Here is a 21,953-nt window from a genome sequence, read left to right as displayed (position 1 = left end):
CCCTTGTGTCAATGGGGCATAGAGGTGCTCGTTGAGGTTTACACCTCTTGGCTGAGCTGTAGGACCAGGGGTGTACTCATGGGAAGTGAGACGTGGGGATAAGGAAGGCTTTTGGAATGATGTTTTTTAGTGGCAAACAGTGGCTTGTTTTAAAAGGGGTGGTGTTGTCAGGGTGGGCTGTGGAGCTCTGAACATGAATGCAGGTCTCCAGATTGTTGTCGTTTGCACTGTGGCCCCAGGATGAGCCACACGATAGGGAGTCCCCCCACAACACCTACAGTCTCCTCCTGGAAGCACCAGGCCTCTGTTCCAGGCAGCATCTCCAGTGTTTCCCAACTTGATTCCCTGCTCTCAGCAGGGCTTCATAACCACAGCTTTCAAATCCATGCCTCTAAACATGCCAGGACATGCAGGGGTTATGATACTGCAGAACAGAGAGGGATGTCGTGCCTTAGGTGGGAAGAGATGGAGATCTCCTGGGATCCAGTCCTAGCACTACCCTGAGTAGAAGGTGGCCTTATGTGTATTGGTTGTTTCTTGTCCCTCAATGGTTTGATGGCAATAAAAAGTCCCCTTTTATGGGACATGGAGGATTAGCTAATTCTTGCTGAAATCCCTTAACTCCTCAATGAGATGGATGCGTGAAAGCAGGTGATGATTATTCTGCACTGGAAGCCTTTCTGGTAGAAATCTGATGGCAATTTGTGGGTGTTTCAGTTGTTTCATTGCTCCAAATCCCTGTTGCTGCCAGCTCAGCACGCTTGTCAGCAAAAGCCCTCACTCTTCCCCATGTACCTGTGTCTCCCCAGGGTGACCGTGGCTCAGTGGGACCCCCAGGCCCTCCAGGAATCAAGGGGTCGATGGTAAGGAGTAAGTCTGCATTCTCTCGCTCCTGCTGCTGCCTCTCTCTTTCTGTCCTAGCAAAGGATGCAGCTTCTCCTGGTCTCCTACTTCCATGACACAAACTCTTCCTGTCTCTGGGGATGGGAATGTCCATTGGACTGGCGATTGAGCAGTTGTGTTCAGCAGTCTCCCCTTCAGAGAAACACTGGGTTTGGGGACATGTTCTGCAGCTCCATCAGCTGGAGACCTGTAATGCCCAGTAGAGATAACCAGGAACTGCAAGCTACAGCACCTGAAGGATTGCTTGTCTCCAAGCATCCTGACTACTGAACAGACAGGGAGCAGGGATCTGTTGTTCACATCCCACCCTGTTGCCAGGGGCAGCTAGAGATGCAGGACTGCTTATGCACAGTGCTACATGCAGTGCCATTTAGAGAGTTTAACAGAGGGGACCTCAGCAAGAGGTCTTGCTCTGGTACCTCCCATCTACCCTAGTGCAAGGCCCAAAGACAGAATGTCATATTAATTCAGCCCATTCTCTTCTGGGCTGTTCAGATAATCTATCTGCTTATAGAATCATAGAATAGAATCATAGAATCATAGAACAGTTATGTTGCTAGCAAAGTTGGAGATGGGCTTTTGACAGTCTGGCCTTCATCTATCCCTGAGCAATATTACCTTGAGTAATAACAGCCCTTGAAAGCAACCAGCAATGCCTTTTTTCCTGTCTTCCCATTTGGAGGAAGGAGGGCTGAGCATTCACACCAGGCACGCTCTTCTTCTTCCTTCCCTTCTAGGGGCACCCTGGAACACCAGGAGGAGTGGGGTTTCCTGGGATCCCTGGACCAACAGTAAGTAAAGGTTATCACACCTTGTACTGCTACACAGCATCCCTTATCCTGGGCATTCACTGTGTGGGTCAAGCAATTATGTACCAGTTGGTTTGAGTTTGACACAAGAGAGATGCGGAAATGGATGGGGCATGCGTGGGAGCAACATGGAAAGAGATGCTAAGAAGAGAAGAGTGGTTTAATTAGAACCTTTGTAACCCATTTCTCTAATGGGGCATCCAAAACTCACAATCCAGCCTCAGGACAGGAGCTCACTAGCTCAAGGTGTTATCACAAGGCTGGGAATCGTTGGCAGGACGGTGACCACATCTTGCGATGCAGCGGCTGTATCCCGTAGTGACTGCACTGTGCATCCTCAGAGACCCTCACTGGAGTGAGAGGAGCAGCTGCCCCCAGATGCACCCTCCATCTGGATGGGCTCATCTGGTCCGTGTGCTGTGGCTGGAGCGTGCAATTGGTGTGGAGGTTGATGTTAGCGTGGCTCCAGTTTCCCACAGCCGTTGCTCAGATGGAGCTCCAGCTCTCCCAGCAGCACAGATGGAACTGGAACCAGCAGCTCTGGGTGGGCACAGGGAATGGATTTTGCTCACTGTGTGTATTCCCACAGTGTTGTTAACCAGGATGGAGATCAAGTCATGAAATGCCCAAGCAATGCCAAAGGTTTGGCCTCCGAATCAGCAGCAGCTCTGCCTGATAGGGGGATGCTCCGGGATGCTCTGGGACCACCAGCTGCAGCCAGCTGCTGCCTGGGGCAAGATTTCACACTTACAAGTCAATGGAGGTGAAGGAAACAAAGGGTCTGAGGTCAAGCAGTACCTCAGGGTGACCCATCCCTAGCTGAAGAGCAGCAATGTGGTGTGACGTTGCCTGCAGCCCCCAGCGATGAGCTGCTCTATAGCACCTCATGGCAGCAGTTGTTGCTGACCGAAGTCTGGGAGGCAGATGGGTATCTCCAGATGTCCCTTTTGTAGCAGCTTTCCCAGCACATTAGCTGCTTGATCCATGGCTGTGAGCATGGGGAGGACAGGAGTGCATCCTTGCAGAGGTGGGCTCTGCACTGGCTCTGTGGCAAAGAGCTCCTATCCTGAAGCACTGCCTAATGCACCACTGGTACCTTTAGCTGACAATGAGTTTTGTCTGTCTTACTGGGGGATGATGACAGCAGAGTGAATTGAGGCATCAGCTCTGACTGGAGATGCCGAAACCTCTCTGCAGAGCTTTGGAAGCTGAGGCTGTCCCCAGGTCCTTCCATTTCCTTCAGTTCCCTGTTCTCCTGCAGGCAAATAACAAGTTCATCCAAGCAAAACGGTTCCTCCAAGGCTGTATTTTCAAAAGCCATAATTCACTCGAGTCAAACTTCCCCACAAAGCCAGTAAATCAAATAATCCCCTAATATCACATCCCCTCTCATTAATTCCAGCTGTTTCCACCTGTTTCTCCACCATTCATTGCTTGTTTTTCAAGGCAGACCTGAGCTATGCTGTTGTTGTTTGTCCTAAACTGTTAAAAGCTTTGAGATTAAGCTGTCCAGTGAGCCTTAGAGGCTTTGATGGCTGATTCATTCAGTAGAGGGTGATTGGGAATGGGAAGCAAAGGTATAGTCAACGATGGGAAACTCCTTGATTTCAGCTCACTGAGCCTTGTGGGTTCTTTTTCCCTCTTCTTGCTCACCATCATGGTATATCTTTTGTGTTAATACACAGCTTTAACACATAGGCACTCATCTTCTAAGCAGTTCCCAGCATGCTATCTGGTCTTTCCCTCCCTACTTTGCCTTCACAATGAATGTTTCTGTGGTTGTATTTTCATAAGCTCTTTGGGATAAGCTGTCGCTTCCAGGAGGATATTCCATACACCAACTGAAATATCATTTCAGTATGTGTTTATCACCAAAAAATCTCTATAAAAGCAGGCATCTGACACATCTACTGCTTGTCTGTGCCAGTCACTACTGACCTCATGAGCAAAACTGAGATTTACTGGGATTACTAATGGAGTTACAGTCAACTGACTTGAGAGGGAACAGCTAAGCATCTGTATTCTGCGCTTTCATGCCATGCAGTAGGTTACCTCCACTCCAAAAGCAAAACCTTTACTAGTGGCAGTGGTACAAGCAGTAGGAAGACCACAGTCTGGTTTTGTTCTGATCCTTGGTGGAGTTTGCAGCATTGACATTTGGTTCAAGCTATTAATATATAAATAGCAAAACTTGATGTGGAACATTTGAGAGAGTAAGAATGGAATGTGTCATTTTGAGGTTTTCTGACAGCAGAAAGCCACTAATTTTAAACACGGGGGGGTTAAGTTATAATGCAGAAATAAGCCTTGTTAATTGTTCATATCCCTTAATTTTTGAAACTGGTAAGTATTCTAACAGAGAAAAAAAGCTGTTCCATTTTCTTCTGTTTTCTGTATGCACATTAATGAATGAAGTGGGTATAAATCCATGTTACAAGAGAACCTGAAGCTTTTCTGTAAGTGTAAGAGCAACAGGATCATCCACAACACCAACAGTCCAAATCTATCTGGCAGGATGAATATTTATACAGCACTAAGAGGGCAACAGTTGCTTGAGGATAAAATCGGTATTTGGCTGAAAAGGTCAAGTTTGGATACATAAGATGAGGTGTTTGATTCTGTATTTGGATAAGTGAGAAACAGATCCTGGTTGTTATTATTTCTGTACAGATACTGAGCAACAGCTGCTTTTAATAGCTTCAGAGGATATTCTGGATGTTCGACTTCAAATCACTTCAAATCACTCACCATTTAAACAGATAACAGGCTGCAGATACTTAAGTATACAAACACCAGCCAGGATCCTGGGCTTAAATGTTCTTGATCCCAAGACAATCAGTGAGTTAAAAAAGAACCACTAATAGGAAAGCAAATACGGGAATGTCTTTGGTGAGGGTTTCATGAGCCAACCTGCTGGTCAGGGGTCTGTATCTGAGGCTCCTGGGGATCACATCGGGATGTGGGGTATTACCAAGCTACTGCTTTCCTCCTCCTTCATCTTCATTTTGTTTCCCTTTTCCCCTTCCCAGGGTCCAGCAGGAGTCCGAGGTGCACCAGGGATGAGAGGGATGAAAGGCCGCAGGGTAAGCACTTTCCACAAGCTCTTCTCCCTCTCCTCTTTGAGCCATTGGAAAACCAATTCTGGTGGATGAGTTTGGGGGTGTGAGGATGAGCAGCGGTTGGGGCTGAACCTCCACAGCCATGTTTCTGCTGTGTGTAAAGACCGAGGTCATTGAAGCCAGTCTTATCAGGGATGTGAATGCAAGTGATGTGTACGGGCAGAGGGGTGTCTCAGTGTAGAGTTTATTGTCTAAGTGGTCCAGCTTGTCTTTTCCAACCACCTGCAGTGTCAAAGCAGAGTTTATGGACTTTTTTGGTGAGGATGGTGAAGATTTAGTCATCGGAGGATGTATCTAGGCTGGGGGAAAAGGCCAGCAAAGGTGCCTTTGCTGACATGAGAGAGAGAGCAGCTGAGATGTGGAGTGTTGTGATTTAACCAGAGGCAGGTAAAGGAGGAAATGTTATCCATGGCATAGAATGAAGAGACGAGGCAGGCAGAAATGGAGCTGACAAGGAGCCAAACATGCTGCTCTTCCCATGTCTCCCCTTTCAGTCGCACAGGATTAACATCTTCTGGCAGCGTTCCACAGGGTTTTGGGAAAGGTGTGCTCTGCATTGTCAATACATCAAATTATAAGCACGTCCTGTGTCTTTCTCTGGGTTTTTTCCAGCCTGTAACACAAGGCTCTGATTTTGTCTGTGCATATCTAAGCAGCACCAAGCTGTGACCATGTGTGAATCCTTGCTCTGCCTGGAAAGAGCAGACCCCCAGCCTCGCGCTGGGAAGCAGTAGTAAATAGCATCCCTGGCAGTGCTGCATGTAAGTGCTGCACTGGATCAGTATTCCACAAGCGCTCCGTGTCAGTTCATGTGTGGTTCTTCCTGCTCTCTTTGGGTGACAGCTGACAGCAGAATGACCTCTAGACCTGCCAAAGCTGCTTGTTTTCCTGCCTGTGACATCCAGCCCATGTCCCACTGAGCTCTTCAATCTTTCTTCTTCTTCAATGGGACATTTATTGCCGGAGCATCCCTGCTCTGGGTCGTTTTTCCTTGTCCAATTGCTTTACAAAGTATTAATAGCAGCACACATGGGTTCTGCTGAAGGCCCCAACAACAACATATTTTGCATTTCTTCCTCCAGAGATCTTATGGTATCTGTTTCCATGTTTCATTTTCAAAGGCACAGGCTGGAGTAAACTATATGTTTTACCCACCCCCAGTCTCTGCTTCTACTGCAATTCCTGCTTGGGGAATTGAGAACAGCCAAGGACTGCATGTGTTTCCCTACACGAGAGTTAATACTCTCCTCGAATAGCTGAGACCAGCCAAAGGAAATGGAATAACCAACTAGAAATCTTTATAACCACAGAGTTATGTACCCTGGAACTGCTTTAAGCTTTAGAAGCACAGCTAGGAGGACACCACTAACATCAAGCCCTGCAGATGCATATCAGGGTTCAGCTTTTAACTTGTGGCTGGGAAAAACAGGTTCCTTGCCTGTGTTCTTGATGGGGAAGGCCCATGGATCTTATTCCATAGCTGTGCTATTGGAGGGTCCCCGGGGAGCAAGGTTTCTCTGTGCTACACAGCAGTGATTAACAGTGTTGTCCAGGGCATCCATGGTCATGATGGATGAGAAATCAGAGGCATTCTTCCATGGGAGGCTTGGAATGGATGGCAGAAAGTATCTCAAGGTAAAGCTATGGTGCAGAGATGAATGGGAAACACCTTCTGAATGAATCCAGGATGCTGTTAAATCTGGCAGATAAGGGATATATACCAGTGGCAGAGAAGGAGGCCCAGGTGTGTGGTGTTTGGCTCTTAGATTGTGAAGGATTCACTTGCATAAACCTTCTTTGGTTTCTTAACATCTGTGGTGGCCTGAAGTCCTCAGCCCACAAGGAAAGAACAGCTGACCAGGCTGTTTTCAACACTAGTACTGCTAGGAATAGGAAAGGGGATATTTACCATCACACAAGGTAAAGCCAAGAGCAAATCTGGATTCAGCTCCTAAGGAAGGAGGTTGGCAGGGACCTCCCTCCAGGTGTAACTAGATGCAGATAGAGGGTACCAAACCCTCAGGACACCAGCTGCCACCAGCACTGTCCATCCTCAATACGATGTACCACAAGGTAGAGATGCTCAGCTCCATGGCCTTGGGTTGCATTTCCTGTCCAGACGTGGAGCCTGCAGACCCTGTGCCAGTGGCTTCTCCACTGAGGAAGCCCAGGCTTCAAAGTGCATCCCAGCCCTGGAAATGCAGCAGTGGCTCTACCCTGGCTGGCAAAAAGGCCACCCCAGGAAGTGCAGAACATCAAGGTAGGACAGGGGATGGTGCCTGGGGAAGAGGGTGCATTATGGTCTTTATCCTGCCCTAAGGACACCAGTATCAGAGAGGGGTAACCTACACAGGGACTGAGCATCTGGATCTGCTGCTGATGCCCTGCGCTGCTCCAGCCCTTAACATGTGCTGCTGGACTGTGGTATGGCAGAGATTTGGTGCGTTTGAGCACTGCAGTGATGTGATCCATACAGAATTTCCCAGACAAACAGACATCCTTCCTAAGATCCTCAGCAGAGAGGAGGAACTTTGGGCTTTGCAGTGAAATCCTACAGATTCCAGTGAGTATGATGTGGGCAAGTTGGTATTGTAAGGACCAGGACATCTCCTGCCCGGAGGGTTTCTGGTCTGTATATCTCTCACGTTTTCCTCCTCTTCATACTCTCAGATGGTATTCCAGGCACTCAGTAGATATTCCAGGCACATAGCATCCTTTGTCTGCTCAGTTTGTCCTGCCATTCCAGCTCTTGGTTTACTCAGAACAGGGAAATGATCCCCTGATTGTAACTTCAGCCATTACCCTCTGTCTACCCTAGCTTACAAAAGGGACGTGATTCAATTCAGAGTGGAAACATGAATGCAGCCCTGCCAGATGTTTGTGGGTTCCATAAGCTGTGTTTGTGGATACTTCATTAAAGTCATTTTGCTTTTGAAGGAGATGTAAAGAGCAAATATGGTTTCGATTGTAGGGAACAATGGAGACTTTTGGGGGCCGGTATTTACGTTGTGATAGCTTTTGTGCTGTAGAGATAGAGGCAGAAAATTCCTTAACCTTCTTCTTAGTCATTACAGGGCTATTATTCCTTCCCAAGCCTTTGCTTAGCCCATCAAACTGATACTGACCCATCTTCCACTAATGTGGTTTCCCCTCTCCTCTTCCCTAAGGACAAGAAACTTGGACATGTGAGCCCAGGCATCTTTCCCTTCAACCATACCCAGTGTAGCACTTAGACATGTGCTTAATGTTCAGCTAGTGACAGCTCTGCACATGTTTAAACCTAATTATTTAACCAAATCATGGTCTACATTTGGAGGCAGCTGGTTCAGCACATCCCATCTCATGTAAATGCAAAAGCACATTTCTGTTAATCTGTGGTCTTCAGCATCCTCTGTCGAGACCAAAGATAGCAAAAACCCCGGGTATTGACTGGGAATCTCTGATAAAGGTTAAATACCAATGGGAGCGGTGACTCTGCAGCTCAGGTCCTAAAGCTGCACCTGAAATCCTGCTGGGAAGTGTCCCATCTTGCCCTGTTCTTGTTAAAGTGTACCAATACCTCTGGTATTTCACCCTCTCCCTGGGCACTGGCTCAGATGACCCAAAGGAGCTTTTCAAATCCCAAAGCACATTTCTCTCTTCCAGCATTCATTCATCAAGCTCCTGCATTAACCCAGATGAAGCCTGCAAAGAGGAGATAAGGTGCTGCTTTGTGTCTCTGCCACATGGGCACGATGCTTCACAGCATCACTGACTGCAGGAATCCATCAATGCTAGAGATCCATAGAGTGGTGTTATCGGAGCAAACCTGAAAGTAGTTGCTTTCTCCAGGCCCAGCTGAGAAGTTGTTCATGGGGGAAAAGCAGAGGTTTTGCTCCCAGGGATCTTTCTAATTGGCTGGAAAAGCAGGAAAAGTGAAAAGCTGGCTGCAGATCTGTGGCCAATGGTGTCTCCTTTCAGCTCCAGTCAGGGCATCCGTTTGCTTTTTGTTTGGCCAGACTGTGACAGTGAAATATCAATGTTTGGACTGATATTTGCACAGGGGTAAGGAAGAAGCTTTGGGTTTCTGGAGAGGAGCTGCTGACTGCTTCTTCATGCTGCTGCTTCTGCTGTTTAGAGACTGGTTACTCTCCATCTTTGAGCTCTAAGTATCTGTTTAAATAGGGGGGGAAATGTGTTGCTGCTTTGTGGAAACACCCTATTGAGTGTTTAGCTCTGTTTTGCATGCTCCAGCAGCAGGGTCTATCTCTTGCCTCAATAAACACGAGTTGCAAAGCCTGGAGCTTGAGTTCATGTGTTAGGTAGCAATGAGTGATGGCACTTAGTCTTGTGCTGCAGTGCGACTGCCTGGGCACATATCTGTGCTGTGGCTCCCTGGGTGAGCTGCTTTGAGATGGTCATGGCAATCCCTTTGAGTTGTATACCCATGTCGAGGTGGCTTTGGTGAGCAGGTTCTCAAAGGCTCCATCAGCCATGAACCTGTATCTCTCTGTGCCTTGACTGCCCATGTGCAGCAGAGCAGACAGATCTCTATCTAACCATCCTTTTTTTCCTGTTTACATTATAAAGCTACTTGGAGCTTGCACTGTTTGTACAGCCCTGGCCCAGCAAAACCTCTCCTGAGCAATGTACTGCCATATAAATACAAACACAGACTAAAGAAATGCTTCCTTCTCTGTTTCATGAGCTTCTAGCTACACTGACACCAATGATAAACCCATGCCTTTCACTGCACCCTCCTTACCCCATCCTTAGGACTGGTCCATGCTGCCTATGCCCCTCGGAGGATGCTCCCCAAGGTACCCCTTTGGTCCCTCTGCCTGCTCAGGGTAGTCATGCCTCGCTGTGCAGTTAATTCTGAAGCACTGAGGGTCCAAGGGGAGCTGTGCTTAGCCCTGCCTGCAGTGCCAAGCTGCAAGCAACGCAGGGGGAAGGCATCATCCTGTGTCTTGTGGCGTTGGGCATGGGATGCTCCCTAGAGAGCTGCCAGGACCTCACTCACTCATCTCTAACCAGCGTTGTCAGTAAAAGAGAGATTTAAAGATTCAACTAATTGACTTCCCTGTCAGGGTGAATTAGGGGAAGCCTTTATCCTGGGTTCCAGCCCAGGAGGCTGGAGAAGATGGAGCTTGCCACAAGCGTTTGCAAATACAGGGTCACTTTCTCCTTCTTTAGGTCAGATGCTGATGAGATGTGCTGTGATGGGATTAGGCAGGGGACTGCTGTGAAGGGAGATTGCCCTGGCAGATCCTGCCATGCTGGTGAGAGGGCTCTGCTGGAAGAAATGAGGATACTGCAAACACTTACCCAGCCCTGCTGGGTTGGAGCACTGGGAACCACAGCCCCCACTGCAGAGCTGAGTGAGGGCTGAGGGCACCCAATAGCTTGAGCCAACCCCAAAGGGGCTGGACAGGGCCAGATGCATCCCACTTCCCTTCCCCAGCAGCATCTGTTCTGGAATGGAAGCCTCTAACCTGTGTCGTTTCCATGTCCTGTTTGCCTCTGATCTCTGCTGCCTCCTTCTGTAATACCAGTGCTGAGCTGCTGAATCCCTCCCTGCTGCGCATCCTTCCCCTTCCTCACAATCAGGTCACCCCATCATCTTGGATAGTAAAGGTGTAACTGCACAAAGTACTTCAGTGGCTGTTCGAAGAGGAAGGGAACAGGGAGGATGACAGATTGGGTAGCAGGGTGCTTTCCTAGGATGCTAGTGCCGTACACGTGCTGATACCTCCCTTCAATTTGGGCAGCCCAGAGCAGGTCTGTGTATTTTGCTGGGTGTCCCAGTCATAGAATCACAGAATGGTTCGGGTTGGAAAGGACTTTAAGATCATTCAGTCCCAACCCCCTGTCATCCCAAGCATCATCCCAGATGCCTTCAAGCCCTATTCTCCCAACTTACAGCGCCGACTTGAGCTGTCAGTGCCACTGCTTTTCAATGACCTTCTGCTTCATGTCACTGTGCTTTGCGGTTTGCAGGGACAAGGATTAATGAGCCTTTTGATCTTTGCTGCTCTCTGACGCAGTGGCCAGCACGAGCTGGGGCGCTTGGCCTGGTGAGAGCTACCATTGCACTAACATAGCAAAGCCCTGACCTGTGAAACACCCCGTTTGGTTGTGGTGTTCCCATCTGGTGCACGGTCCTCCTCTGTCCATCTGCCCTGGAGACCAGGCTGAGCATTCTTTAGGGCTGTGCCTTCCTCGGTCATTGCCTCTCTGGTACTCCCAGCAGCACAGGGTTTTGCCAAGCCCAGTAGAAGTTTTTGCATTATTTTACATTGACAGTGTTTGTCTGCTGTAATAATTTGGCTGGTTTCCTATTCCTCTGCTGCTCTTACACTGCCTTTCTTTGTGAGCCTCTCTCTCTCTCTTTGCCTGTCATCCTGGAGTTGCTTTTCTAACGCATTGGCTCCCCAGCCCTGTTATTACTTTTGGCACTCGCTTTGCATCCCGATTAAGCACATTGGCTCCTGTTTTCCCTATTTCCATGCTGGCCTGCTCTCAGGATTCCTCTCACCGCTCCATTCTAGCACCGCTCTGTGTTTGTGTTTGTATTTATATTGCGGTAGCGCCTCAGAGTCCCAACTGAGCTCATGGCCTGATTATGAGCATGACGTGCCTTAACAGAGTCTTTTGATATGCCCTATTTTCTTTCACTGTTCTATTTTCCCCTCACTCCGGCTCTGTTTATCCTCTGTCAGTGGGACACGCTGCTTCCTGGGGTTCAAATGGTGCAGAGGGATGTGCGTTCTCTTCTAGAATTAGCTTGAAAGCTAAATCACAGCTATCCCCTCTCCTCACCTAGAACCCCCTGGAACAAACAAGGACACCCATTCCTCAAGGATGCCCATCTGTACCATGAACTGTTCCATTGTACCCATCAGGATTGCTCACTGTGTGCACTCTTGCATGTACCATGAGTGTGCATGTCCCCTGCACCTCCTGAGGTCCTCATGCCTACTGCACGCATCCCAGAGCTGATACTGGGCATGGGATCAGACATGCCAAAGCAGGCACGGCATGCTCCTAGCATGCATATGCATGAGCACCTGCCTGATCCTTAATAGCAGCCAGTTCTTTAAATAGCAGGTAACTATAGCTGAAACCTTGGGTTCTGCTGCCAGCAAACATACCCTGATCTCTGAGAACAGTTTGGGGCCCAGGACGATTATGTATGGTCAGGCTTGTGTGCCTCTGTACCTTGTACTTCTATTGCCCTGATAGCCATAATGAGACAGTGTGGAATGTCAAGAGTTAAGGTCAGGATGAGATGGAGAAGTGTGGTTTCTAAGAAGGAAGATGGTTACTATCAATAAGGATAGGTTGTGCATCATGAAACTGTTGTCATGTAACTGCTGTCTCAAAATAAGGCTGTTCCTGGCCTGCTTTCCTCCCCTGGCTTTGGTCTGCAGTTGGTAGTTGGTTTAACAGGAACAGAAAGTATTTTGGTGCTGTTAATGGTGAGAAATGAAGCAACAAAACACAGAATGGATCTTTTGAGTCCTGGGCTCTGAACTGCTGTGCTCAACCCAACCAGGTATAGGCTGGTTTAGGCCAAGACTGACCTCATGGACCTTCCTGGTGGCCAAAGCTAGGGCAATGCTGTATTTTCCAGTGACACATTCTTTATGTTCTTATTTTTGCCTCTGTTTTGCCTTTTCCCAGGGTGCCAGAGGGCCTGATGGACCAGTCGGTGAGCCGGGGTCGCGAGGTGTCAAGGTGAGCATCAGTGGGTGGCCAAGGCTGCTCTTAGATGTGTTGTGGAATGCTCTGGGCAGGATCAGGGTCATGTCCTTCTCCAGGAAGAGGGGATGCTCAATTGCTCTGTAAGGATTGACCTGCAGGGGTGAGCCTTTCATGCAGCCAAAGACAAATGTGGTCAGTGTGGGGTCTGTAGGTAGTTGTTGAGGGAGTCCTCAAACATAAAAGGGCCATTGCTGAAATAATAGTGTCCCTCACAAGAATGGGAATGGCTTTAAGTGGCAGTGAGTGTGCTTGATGGTTACATCTGAACATAGTGCCGAAATCAGAGCAATTTAACACAGCTGGTAAAGTATGACCTAAGGGAATATGTATCTGTTCTGATGTGCTCCATGTCACTTGGATCAGGACAGGGAAAAATGCAGGGCAAGAGATGGCTGGTGCAGAGCCTGGCAGATACCCTGCCCAAGCAGATCTTCATCCAGGGTGAGCTGCTCCAGAACAGGCTCTGGGGTGGGTGCATGGGGTTGTTTCTCTCTTTGGCAGCAGCCGGACCTAAGAGTAGCATGGCAGAGCTGGACCCTTGTCCTACCATTGAGCGTCGCAAACTCCATCTCCTGCATTGCACACATGGTCCTGTGAATGCAATTTGGATGGGGAATCTCCTTTATTCCTCAGGCAGGGCTGTGCTGAGTCTCCTGAGAGTCTCAGCTTCCTGCAAAGCAGTGTTTGCTCAGTAAACCTTAGGCCCTGCAGCTCATTGCTCACATTCTGTGCTGTTTGAGGTGTTGCTTAAGGCAAGATGCTGAGCATTTGGCCTCTCAATAGCTGCAGGGAACTGGAGGGGGATATCTGATGCACTAAGATGCAAGCGCAGATGGGCTGGGGCAGAAAAGCATCACTAGTATTTTGAGTCTTTGCCTTTTTGCTTTCCAGGGGCGATCAGGGGAGCCAGGCAAGCAGGGGCCAGATGGGCTGCAGGTATGTCCCCTGTGGGAGCCAGTGCCTGGCACGGTGTCAGTCCCCCATGGGAATACCCCCATGCACACAGTGCCCAGGGAACTGCAGCTTCTGCTGGACAAATCACTGCAGGCATCTCAGCACATCCCCAGCTGATAATCACTGTAACTGTGTGTTCATAGGGGAAGATGGGTGAGACCGGAGAGACGGGAGCACGTGGCTTCCCGGTAAGTGTCCATCACTTGTGCTTCCTTTCATAACCTTAACTTCACTTCACTCATTTAGTGTTGAGTCCTGGGCCAGGAAGAAGCATTTGGACAATATCTGACTACCTCTCCACTCCTTTTACTGGATCATTTATGAGATGTATGTTACTGCACGAAGGATTCCTATGGGATTGGAGCTGACTTTGGCGTGTTTGACTTTCCTAGGGTATCCAAGGACCTTCTGGACCTCCAGGAGCAAAAGGGGCTCCAGGTGACCCGGTAAGTGTCTTATTACTCTCTCTTCCTCTGTCTTCCCTTGCACACACGCAGCCACTTCATTTCTTCTGCCTCTTCCACACCACTTATTCCCATTCCCAGCTTCTCTGTCCTTGCCAGCTCCAGCTTGGTTGGAGATGTGAAAGGCTTGGCTGGAGTCCGAGGAGGCATGGGGAAGGACAAGGTCAGGCCCCTGGGAATCAGAAGGGGGCTGTGGATCAGCCAGGGAGAGTGTAGGATGCAGCCTGGGCTGGATTCTGGAAGGGAAGGGAGGAAAGAAGGGCAAGGCTGGGACTGGGACAGTGTCAGAACTGAGCCCATGGCTTTGGGAGGTGTCTGGTGAAGACACAGCCCTAAGGGAGGGCCAAGAGGACACTGAAGCTCTCTGTGTCTATTGGGACTGACCTGGACTGTGAAGGGAGAGGGTAAACCAGGCATTTTCACATTGCCAACTGCAGTTTGAGGTGAGAACCAGAAAGAAGGGTGGCCTGCGCTGTTTGCCTGTTTAGGTGCTCCAGCAGACCCATCTCATTGGCCATCTCCTGCACCCGGTGGTGTGGGAGGGAGCTGGGTTTTTATCTTACAGACAGTGATAGCCCTTCAGAAATGGAAACACTCATATAAAAAGAGCCTTGTGTCCCTCTTTTCCAGGGGCCACAAGGACCACAGGGGCCGCCCGGGCCTTTGGGATCTATTGGGCATAAGGTAGGTCTGATCTTTGCTCCTGTTTGTTTTCCCCTTGCACTAGCAGTGGTAGGTGTGAGGGAGGAGTAAATGTGCAGAGATGCTTCCTTCCACACCTGGGGACACGAGCAGGAGGGATTTCCTTTGAGTCTCAAAGTGGACTTCCAAAGCAAATGGTGAAAATCAGAAACCCGAGCATCATTTTCATCACAGGCCACAGACCCACAGCTGGCAGAGGTGCGGACCCACCACAAGAGAAACATCTTAAAGCTGACCACACTGACAAGCATGTCCCAGACCTGGCTTTACAACCACACCAGGGAGCATCTTTCTGCACCAGGGTAGTGCAAATACAATAACAAATCAAACTGAAAACTGGCTTTTCCCACTCACTGGTGCCATTGCTGACAAGGCAGCCCATAAGGATTGCTATGGCAGTTCCAACACAAGCCTCTGAGGAAGCTCAGAGAAATGCCTTTGCTGTTGACAGTGCTTTGGGGTTGCTGTTGCCATGAAGCAGTGGCACAAACACACCATAACTAAAGCAGCAGCAGCCAAACGGTGCCCTAATGGAGCGCAGGAGATGCCTCCATGGTTCCTGCCTAACTCATCTGCAGCCCTGGCTTGATTTCATTGCACTTGAAGCATTACAGTCTTAGCTGTTTATTCCAGATGTGCCAGCTCCCTTTGGGTAGCTCCTTTCCATAGGTCCCGAGCTGTAATATAGACGTGATGCTTCACTCTGTTGTGCAAACAGCAGCGAAGGTGGCTTTTAATGCATTCTACTGCAAAGTGTGAGTCATGCAAGTTTCCATTCTCATGGCTGCTAGACTGGATGGAGCGAGCTCTCAGCGTGGTAAACCACACTGGGGAGCTGGAAAGCTGCTCCCGAGCCCCTCTGCATGCTGCCAACCAGGAAAGTACAAAGCTTGATTCAAGTCTGACTCTGGCACCTCTGGAGAAACCAGAGCAGGATTCCTGCTTTCATTGGAGCCTCGGTTTTCCCGTTGTGTGACTTGACTGTTCACAAACCCAACACACGCCCTTGCTCCCTCCTCTCCTTGAATCCAGTTCAGCAAGCCTGGAACTGGCTTTATTCCCTGGGCAGCAGAGCTGCTCCCTTGACTCTGGGCTCCTCATTCCCATCTGCAAAGAGAAGGGAGAGTGTTGTCCGGAAAGCAAATATCATAAGTAAATAAACCACTCAAATCCTTTAAAGACATTCTTTGCTGTCCCATCTTTGGGCTTCTTTGACTGATTCTCATTCCCCACGCTTCCCAGAGGTAGCAGAAAATGTCCAAAGACTAAAGCTCCCAGTTGGTCTTGGTACTAAAGATAGCTGATGGACATGACCCTGCTATTGTAAAGCTGGACACTGAGTGAGAACAGTTTCTCTCTGACTTCCCATAGTTTCCCAGGTCAGGCCCTCTGAGGGATGCCAAGCCTGTCAGTGCCTATGCTCACACAGGGGTCAGCCACTTTCTTTCAGTTAGTACAGCCTAGAGACAGCCCTGGGTCATGGGTCTCTGATCTGAGCCCAGTTGTTGGCATTAGGATGCTTGCTGGCCTATTGCACCTAGAGAAAATGAATAGAGTAAATGATTGAAGCTGTGACATCTCAATGCACTGCAGCCCCAAAGGATGTGTTAAGGTTTTATCCTAACCAGAGCCAGTTTGGTGGCCTGGAGAGGGTGCTCACACCCATAGAGGTGGAGAAGGGGGGCTGCAGGGAGGAGGATGTATCAGCCATCCTGCTGATGTAGGATGTACAGCCATCAGGATGTATCAGCCATCCTGCTGGACCCTTGCAAAGGGCTTTTAAGTCTAACTCTGGACCTTTTCCCTTCTTTCCCTTCTAATCCCAGTGCTGCTGCATGGCGTGGTTACTACCCTTAGAAAGCAGAGGGTTGGAATGAGTTGGAAGCGCTTGGCAGAGGTGTTTGGGGACAGGGGAGGTGTGAGGGATGAGCAGAGCCTTCCCAGGAACGAGGCAAGGGAGGGACTGAGCCTCTTTGATGCTGTGTACCCTGATCCAGCTCCAGGGAGGTAATTACGTTGCAGCCAGGGCTCTGCTGGCCCAGGAGGGCTCTGGTAAAGGAATTATGTCTTTGATCTTGCTTTCTGCTTGGTTACAATGGGTTTTTTCATTATCTTGGGGTATTTTGTTTCCCAGGGACCGCCTGGCTCAATAGGACAACCTGGCCCTGCAGGTGAACCTGGCATGAAGGTAAGAAAACCCCCTTAGTGCAAATGCTGTGTCAGGCCAAGGAGATAATAATGTTCCTGCGGGATGGGGTAACATTGGGGTTCACTCTCCAGCAGCTAAAGCAGTTGCATATTCCACAAACAAGCATAGAATCACAGAATGGTTTGGGTTGGAAAGGACCTTGAGATCATCCAGTTCCAACCCCCTGCCATGGGCAGGGACATCTCTCACTCAACCGTGTCAACCAAGGCTCTGTCCAGCCTGGCTGGAGCCAGGGATGGAGCATTCACCGCTTCTTTGGGCAGTCCATTCCAGCTGCTCACCGCCCTCACAGGGAAGAGCTTCCTCCTTATATCTAACCTAAATCTCCCATTTCAGTTTAAACCCATTGCCCTTGTCCTAAAGCTTAAGAGATAAAATCAGGTTAATTTTAAGCCCTTAGTCACAAAGTCCTGACCCCATCCAGAGGTGATGGGGAGAAGCTCCATCCCCAGGGTCTTGAGCCTCAAGAGCTCTGAAGACCTTGGAAATGAAGCTCATTTCTCCCTCAATCTGAGTGGAGCAGGGAGTCCTCGAGACCCAGAGATCCAGCAGCTTCTCATTTGAAACAAGAGGAGTCTTAGGCAGGTCCCAAGCTCAAAAGCCCTCCCAAACAAGGTCCTGCCGCAGTTTCCAAGCCTCAGCTCCATGGGGACCGAACTCCTGTAAAGGTTATGGGGGAAGGGTGCCCTGCTCCAGAGCCATGAATGCACCTTCTTGTCCACACGGAAAGGCCTCTAAAAATCTTCTCTTTGTTTGAATGAGATCCCTGTGCCGAGCAGCTCACGGGGAGGGGGGGTATGGTGTTTATTTGATCCTAACCCCTTTCCGCTCGGTTTGAAGGTTTGCTCCTGTGTGCAAAGCTTTTGAACGGGCTCTATGTGGGGATTAAATGCAATTTCCTCTGTGCTGCTCTTCACCCCCCGCCCCCAGCCCCATCCTTTGCCATGTTTTCCTTGGCAAACCTTCTGACGCTCCACTGGAGCTGCCATGTCTTTGGCGTCCTGATGCTGCACGGGTGTTACAGCTCCCGTGCTCCCGGCTGCGCTCCTTGGGAACAGGGCATGATGTTTGCACAAACACCCCTTTACCTGCTGTAACACATCCTTGCTGGGAGCCAGGGAGCATCAACCCCGTGCTGCTCCTTGTCCTAAGCTGGGAGGTGCTGGGACAGACTGGAATTGCTTTGCGCAGTCATCACTTGCAGACTGGTTTGATGCAGGATAAGATGTATGGATAGGTCCAAGCTTTCTCCCCTTGCACCTCAGTGTTTCCTGAGCTCTCTTCCTTACAAAGCACTTATCTCGGATGGGCACACATGGGATGTAGCTGTCTTATGGCTGTTGTGCTGAATTACAGCCTCACAGCCTGTCGCCAAGATCCATTTGTTTGCTACCTTCAGCCCATTCATTTTGGTGCCGTCAAAGGCTCAGGTTCTTCTTCACTCTCCTCAGTGATGCTGGGGCTCAAAGAGCTGTTGGCTTTCTTCTCCCTCGCCCTGGTTGTGCCTGCTGCAGCACTGCATGCACCCAGCATCGCTGCTTTGCTGCCAAAGGACCATGCCAAGGGAATACCTTCTTGGCACAACCACTAATCCCTGTCTTGTTGAGCATCACTGCAACAGAGCTGGTGTGAGCTAGCCCTGTGTGAGCAGGTGATGCCAACCTGTCCTTTGGACCTCCTCACAAACTGAAGATGTAGGAGGAAAGAAAGGTCAAAATGAGGGGTGCAATGGGGAGTGCTTCATGCTCACTCACCATCAGTAAACCGCTTGTCTCCATGTGTATGCTTCCTTCTTCATAGGGTGATCCTGGCCAGTTGGGAACCCCTGGAGAGCAAGGCCTCATTGGCCAAAGGGTGAGTACAGCACCTTCTGGATGAGCTGCTTTGTCTTAGTAGTTCCCCGGAGGCTCTGTTCCCTGTTCACTCATAGCCTGGGCAGACAGACCCCGCTCTGAGCATGCCATTACCCTTATGGCCTTTGTTTCTCCTGCGGGTGATGGCAACACCTTCCTCACAGAGCCTCTCAGCTCCAGCTCAGCATCCTGCATGAGCATCCCCAATGGTACAGTGCTGCTTTGCTGTGACCCCCTCGCATATGAAAGGGGCAGTGTGGGAACAGACCTGTCCTGTTCACCAGGAGGATGCAGGGAATGCTGGAGCAGAAGGCAGGCATTAAGCAGGGGAACACTGGCTACACTATGCACAAGTGGGACGGAGCCAGGAATGGGATGAATGCGCGGATTGAATCCGGCAGCGCCTCTTGTCCCTTCTCAGGACTAAGGTCAGTTCTTGGAGCAGGATGGGGAAACCCCAGGTTAAATGAATGCAGACTGAGCCCCCTTTTCAACACAGGGAAAAGGAGGTCTTCCCATAGGGTCCATGGAGGAGAAACTGTCTTAGAATAAAGCAAGAAGCTGAATTCCTGCTCTTGCTCCAGAAGAGCTTGTTCGGTATCAGGATGTGAGATGGGACATGTCAAAGGGCTGGGATCCTGTCACTCACTGCCATGAATCATCTATGGAAAGCTTAGGGGAAAGCCTCTTTATGCACATCCTGATGGTGCTTGCCTCTGTTTTACAGGGGGAACCAGGGCTGGAAGGGGACAGCGGGGCACCCGGCCCGGACGGTGTCAAGGTAAACCTCGCTCTCATGGCACATTTCAGCTCTTGCATCCCCATGCACTCAGGGTCCCGTGATTCCCAGGACCAGGTTGAAGCTAAAGGGGTCATTGGGTCCTCTGGGCAACAAACCTCTGCCCTGCTCTCTCTAAGGACTCTTTTCCTGCAAGCACACATAATGGACTCCTCCTGTTTCACTCCTCTGCCCACAGTTCTGGCACCTGATCAGATCTCCCAAAAGGTCAAGTTCTCCAAACTCTGGTTTCCAGCAATTTGTCTGTTTTATTTGAGTCTTTGCAGATTCAATTTCCAGCTAATCAGGAATTCCAGGGCCTGGCAGGGGAAACCAAGAGCTGTCCATCACTGCCCTGCACCACTGGCCAGAGCATTGCTAGAAAGTAAAGAAACCAGATGCCCTTCCTCTTGGCAAAGCTCACTCATGGCTTGTGCTGTGCTCTGTATCTCGCTGCTGTGGGCTTGCTACCTGGCCTTTGGAACAGGCCTGATTCCTGTCCCTGCACAGCTGGTCCATCCAAACAGGCCAACAGCTTTGTTCCATGGAAAGAAAAAGCAGCCAGTCCCACAACAATGCAATTTATTGCTTCGTTCTTGTTAAGCTGTTTGCCATGTGTCTCCGTTGTGCTTATCTCCGAACGCTGGACCAATAGACTCTTCTTTAAAGACAGTCAAGACTTCTATATTCTCTTGCCACCACTATCCCTAAGAGCATCTCAAACCAGATCTATTCAGCCTGGTTGTGTTTGTTTAACCAGAAGGGATGTTGCTGTGCTCTCACAATCATAGGTGCAAGTAGGAAATGACTGTTAAAGCCAGTGTGGTTGCACAAGTGTTAGGTGCTGCAGTCAGTACAGAATCAGCCTTTTTGGTTGTCTCCATAAGATTCAGTGCTATCAATTACAGGAGCAGTGATTCGATGTGATACCTGCTGCTCAGGCCACAAATCCTTCACCAGGGCGCGATGACTCTGTTGTGAAGAGGGTTTATTTGAGCCCTGGGGTGATTCCCATTTGGCAGCAGGAGCCAAGCGGCTGCTCCAGGCAAACCTGTCCTATTATGAACCTTTCAGCATCCCAAGCTTAGGCAAGAGAGGCTTGCAGCTCTTGTCTGCCTGTTTCATTCATGTGGGAGGTTCAGCTCTTACTGAAGGGGAAGCAAAGGGGTTCACATTACCCTGTGTAATGGGGGAGTTCCTTCCCCTCCAGCCAAGACGTTCAACAAAACACAAGAAACCTGGTTTTGCTCATGTTTTAAATGTCAAGTGTATTATGACTCATCCTCATTCATCCTTTCCCTCGCAGGCTTCTTCCTCTCAGACTCCTGAAATATTAATTATGTGGTGGGTTTTTTGCCTTGTCCAGTGACCCATGCGCTGTGTGGGTATGAAAAGCTCCCACCCTCCTCTCTTCCACAGGGAGACAAAGGAGACCAAGGCCTGGAAGGAGAGAAAGGAGAAAAAGGCAGCGAAGGACTGAAGGGAAAGGAAGGGCCTCCTGGATATCCCGGCATCACAGGTGTCCGAGTGAGTCTGGAAACCAGCCTGGACCCCATGGGGTCTCCCCTCCTTGCTGCACAGGCTATCAGATCACCAGGGTACAGGCAGTGTGCTCTCCATAGGGCCACTGCACCCTGGTTTCCAGATCAGAGTGGCATCTTGCCCTAGAAGGATCAGCTCTTGTCTAAATCCCCATGTCCAAGATGACTTTAACCTTCCCAATGGCTGTGGTTTGAGCCCAGGGGTGCAGCACCATGCTCCCCGGCTCAGGCTTCAGGCATACATTGAGCTTTGGGCTGCAGAGGGCAAACCAGCTTGTCTGAAGAGACAGAATCCTTTTGCACTAAAAGAAGCTTCCAGTCCTGTGTCTGAGAGATTTGATTGCACTTAAACCCTAGTAAAGAACAAATAGGCTTTTTCTTTCCTTTTTTTTCCCTTCTTCTTTTGTTTCAGACAAGGGCAATGATTACTGTAGGAATTAATACGACCCTAACAAAGCACGCCATGTTACAGCAAAACTCCTAGGGGCAGCCTGAGAGGGAGATGCAGGCAGTAAACCAGGACACTGCTTAAAGCAGTCCCATCTGAGATGTCACTCATTGCAAATGGTGTCATGAAGTGTGTTGTCTTTGCAAAGACCTACATCCAGGAGATGGTTTGGTCTTTCCATCAGGATACACACTTAGGTGTGGATCACTTCCCTGCTCTGCCATAGGGTTTGGGACACGGTGCCTCTGCTGCATCTGTAAAATGGACCACCACTCACGGTATAGAGAGGGATGTGCAAAGGACTGTGAGGAACTGATTTTCCCCTGGCTGGCACTCCAGCCTTGGCCTGGAGTTTGGAAATGGCCGGGTTTTGCTTTCTCTCACTTCTGTCTGATGGTTGCTTGCTTAGGTCTGGGTTTCCCCCTTA

The 21,953-nt window shown here is 49.6% G+C and overlaps 1 protein-coding gene across 1 annotated transcript in view; it reads left to right on the top strand.

Moving 5' to 3' along the window:
• The window catches only part of COL27A1 (collagen type XXVII alpha 1 chain), a 163,869-nt gene that overhangs the window by 105,922 nt on the left and 35,994 nt on the right, over positions 1–21,953 (top strand). Inside the window, exons 27-38 of the mRNA XM_061352908.1 lie at positions 810–863; positions 1,641–1,694; positions 4,742–4,795; positions 12,497–12,550; positions 13,469–13,513; positions 13,675–13,719; positions 13,924–13,977; positions 14,626–14,679; positions 16,832–16,885; positions 18,707–18,760; positions 19,487–19,540; positions 20,957–21,064. Coding sequence (XP_061208892.1) covers positions 810–863; positions 1,641–1,694; positions 4,742–4,795; positions 12,497–12,550; positions 13,469–13,513; positions 13,675–13,719; positions 13,924–13,977; positions 14,626–14,679; positions 16,832–16,885; positions 18,707–18,760; positions 19,487–19,540; positions 20,957–21,064 — 684 coding nt within the window. The remainder of the gene's footprint in view (positions 1–809; positions 864–1,640; positions 1,695–4,741; positions 4,796–12,496; positions 12,551–13,468; positions 13,514–13,674; positions 13,720–13,923; positions 13,978–14,625; positions 14,680–16,831; positions 16,886–18,706; positions 18,761–19,486; positions 19,541–20,956; positions 21,065–21,953) is intronic.

The sequence above is a fragment of the Neopsephotus bourkii genome, unplaced genomic scaffold, assembly GCF_033783945.1.
Source record: "Neopsephotus bourkii isolate Nb327-2 ecotype Australia unplaced genomic scaffold, CSIRO-AGI_Nbou_v1 NB_659, whole genome shotgun sequence".
Classification (NCBI taxonomy): Eukaryota; Metazoa; Chordata; class Aves; order Psittaciformes; family Psittacidae; genus Neopsephotus; species Neopsephotus bourkii.
This window is presented reverse-complemented; position numbering and strand designations above follow the sequence as displayed.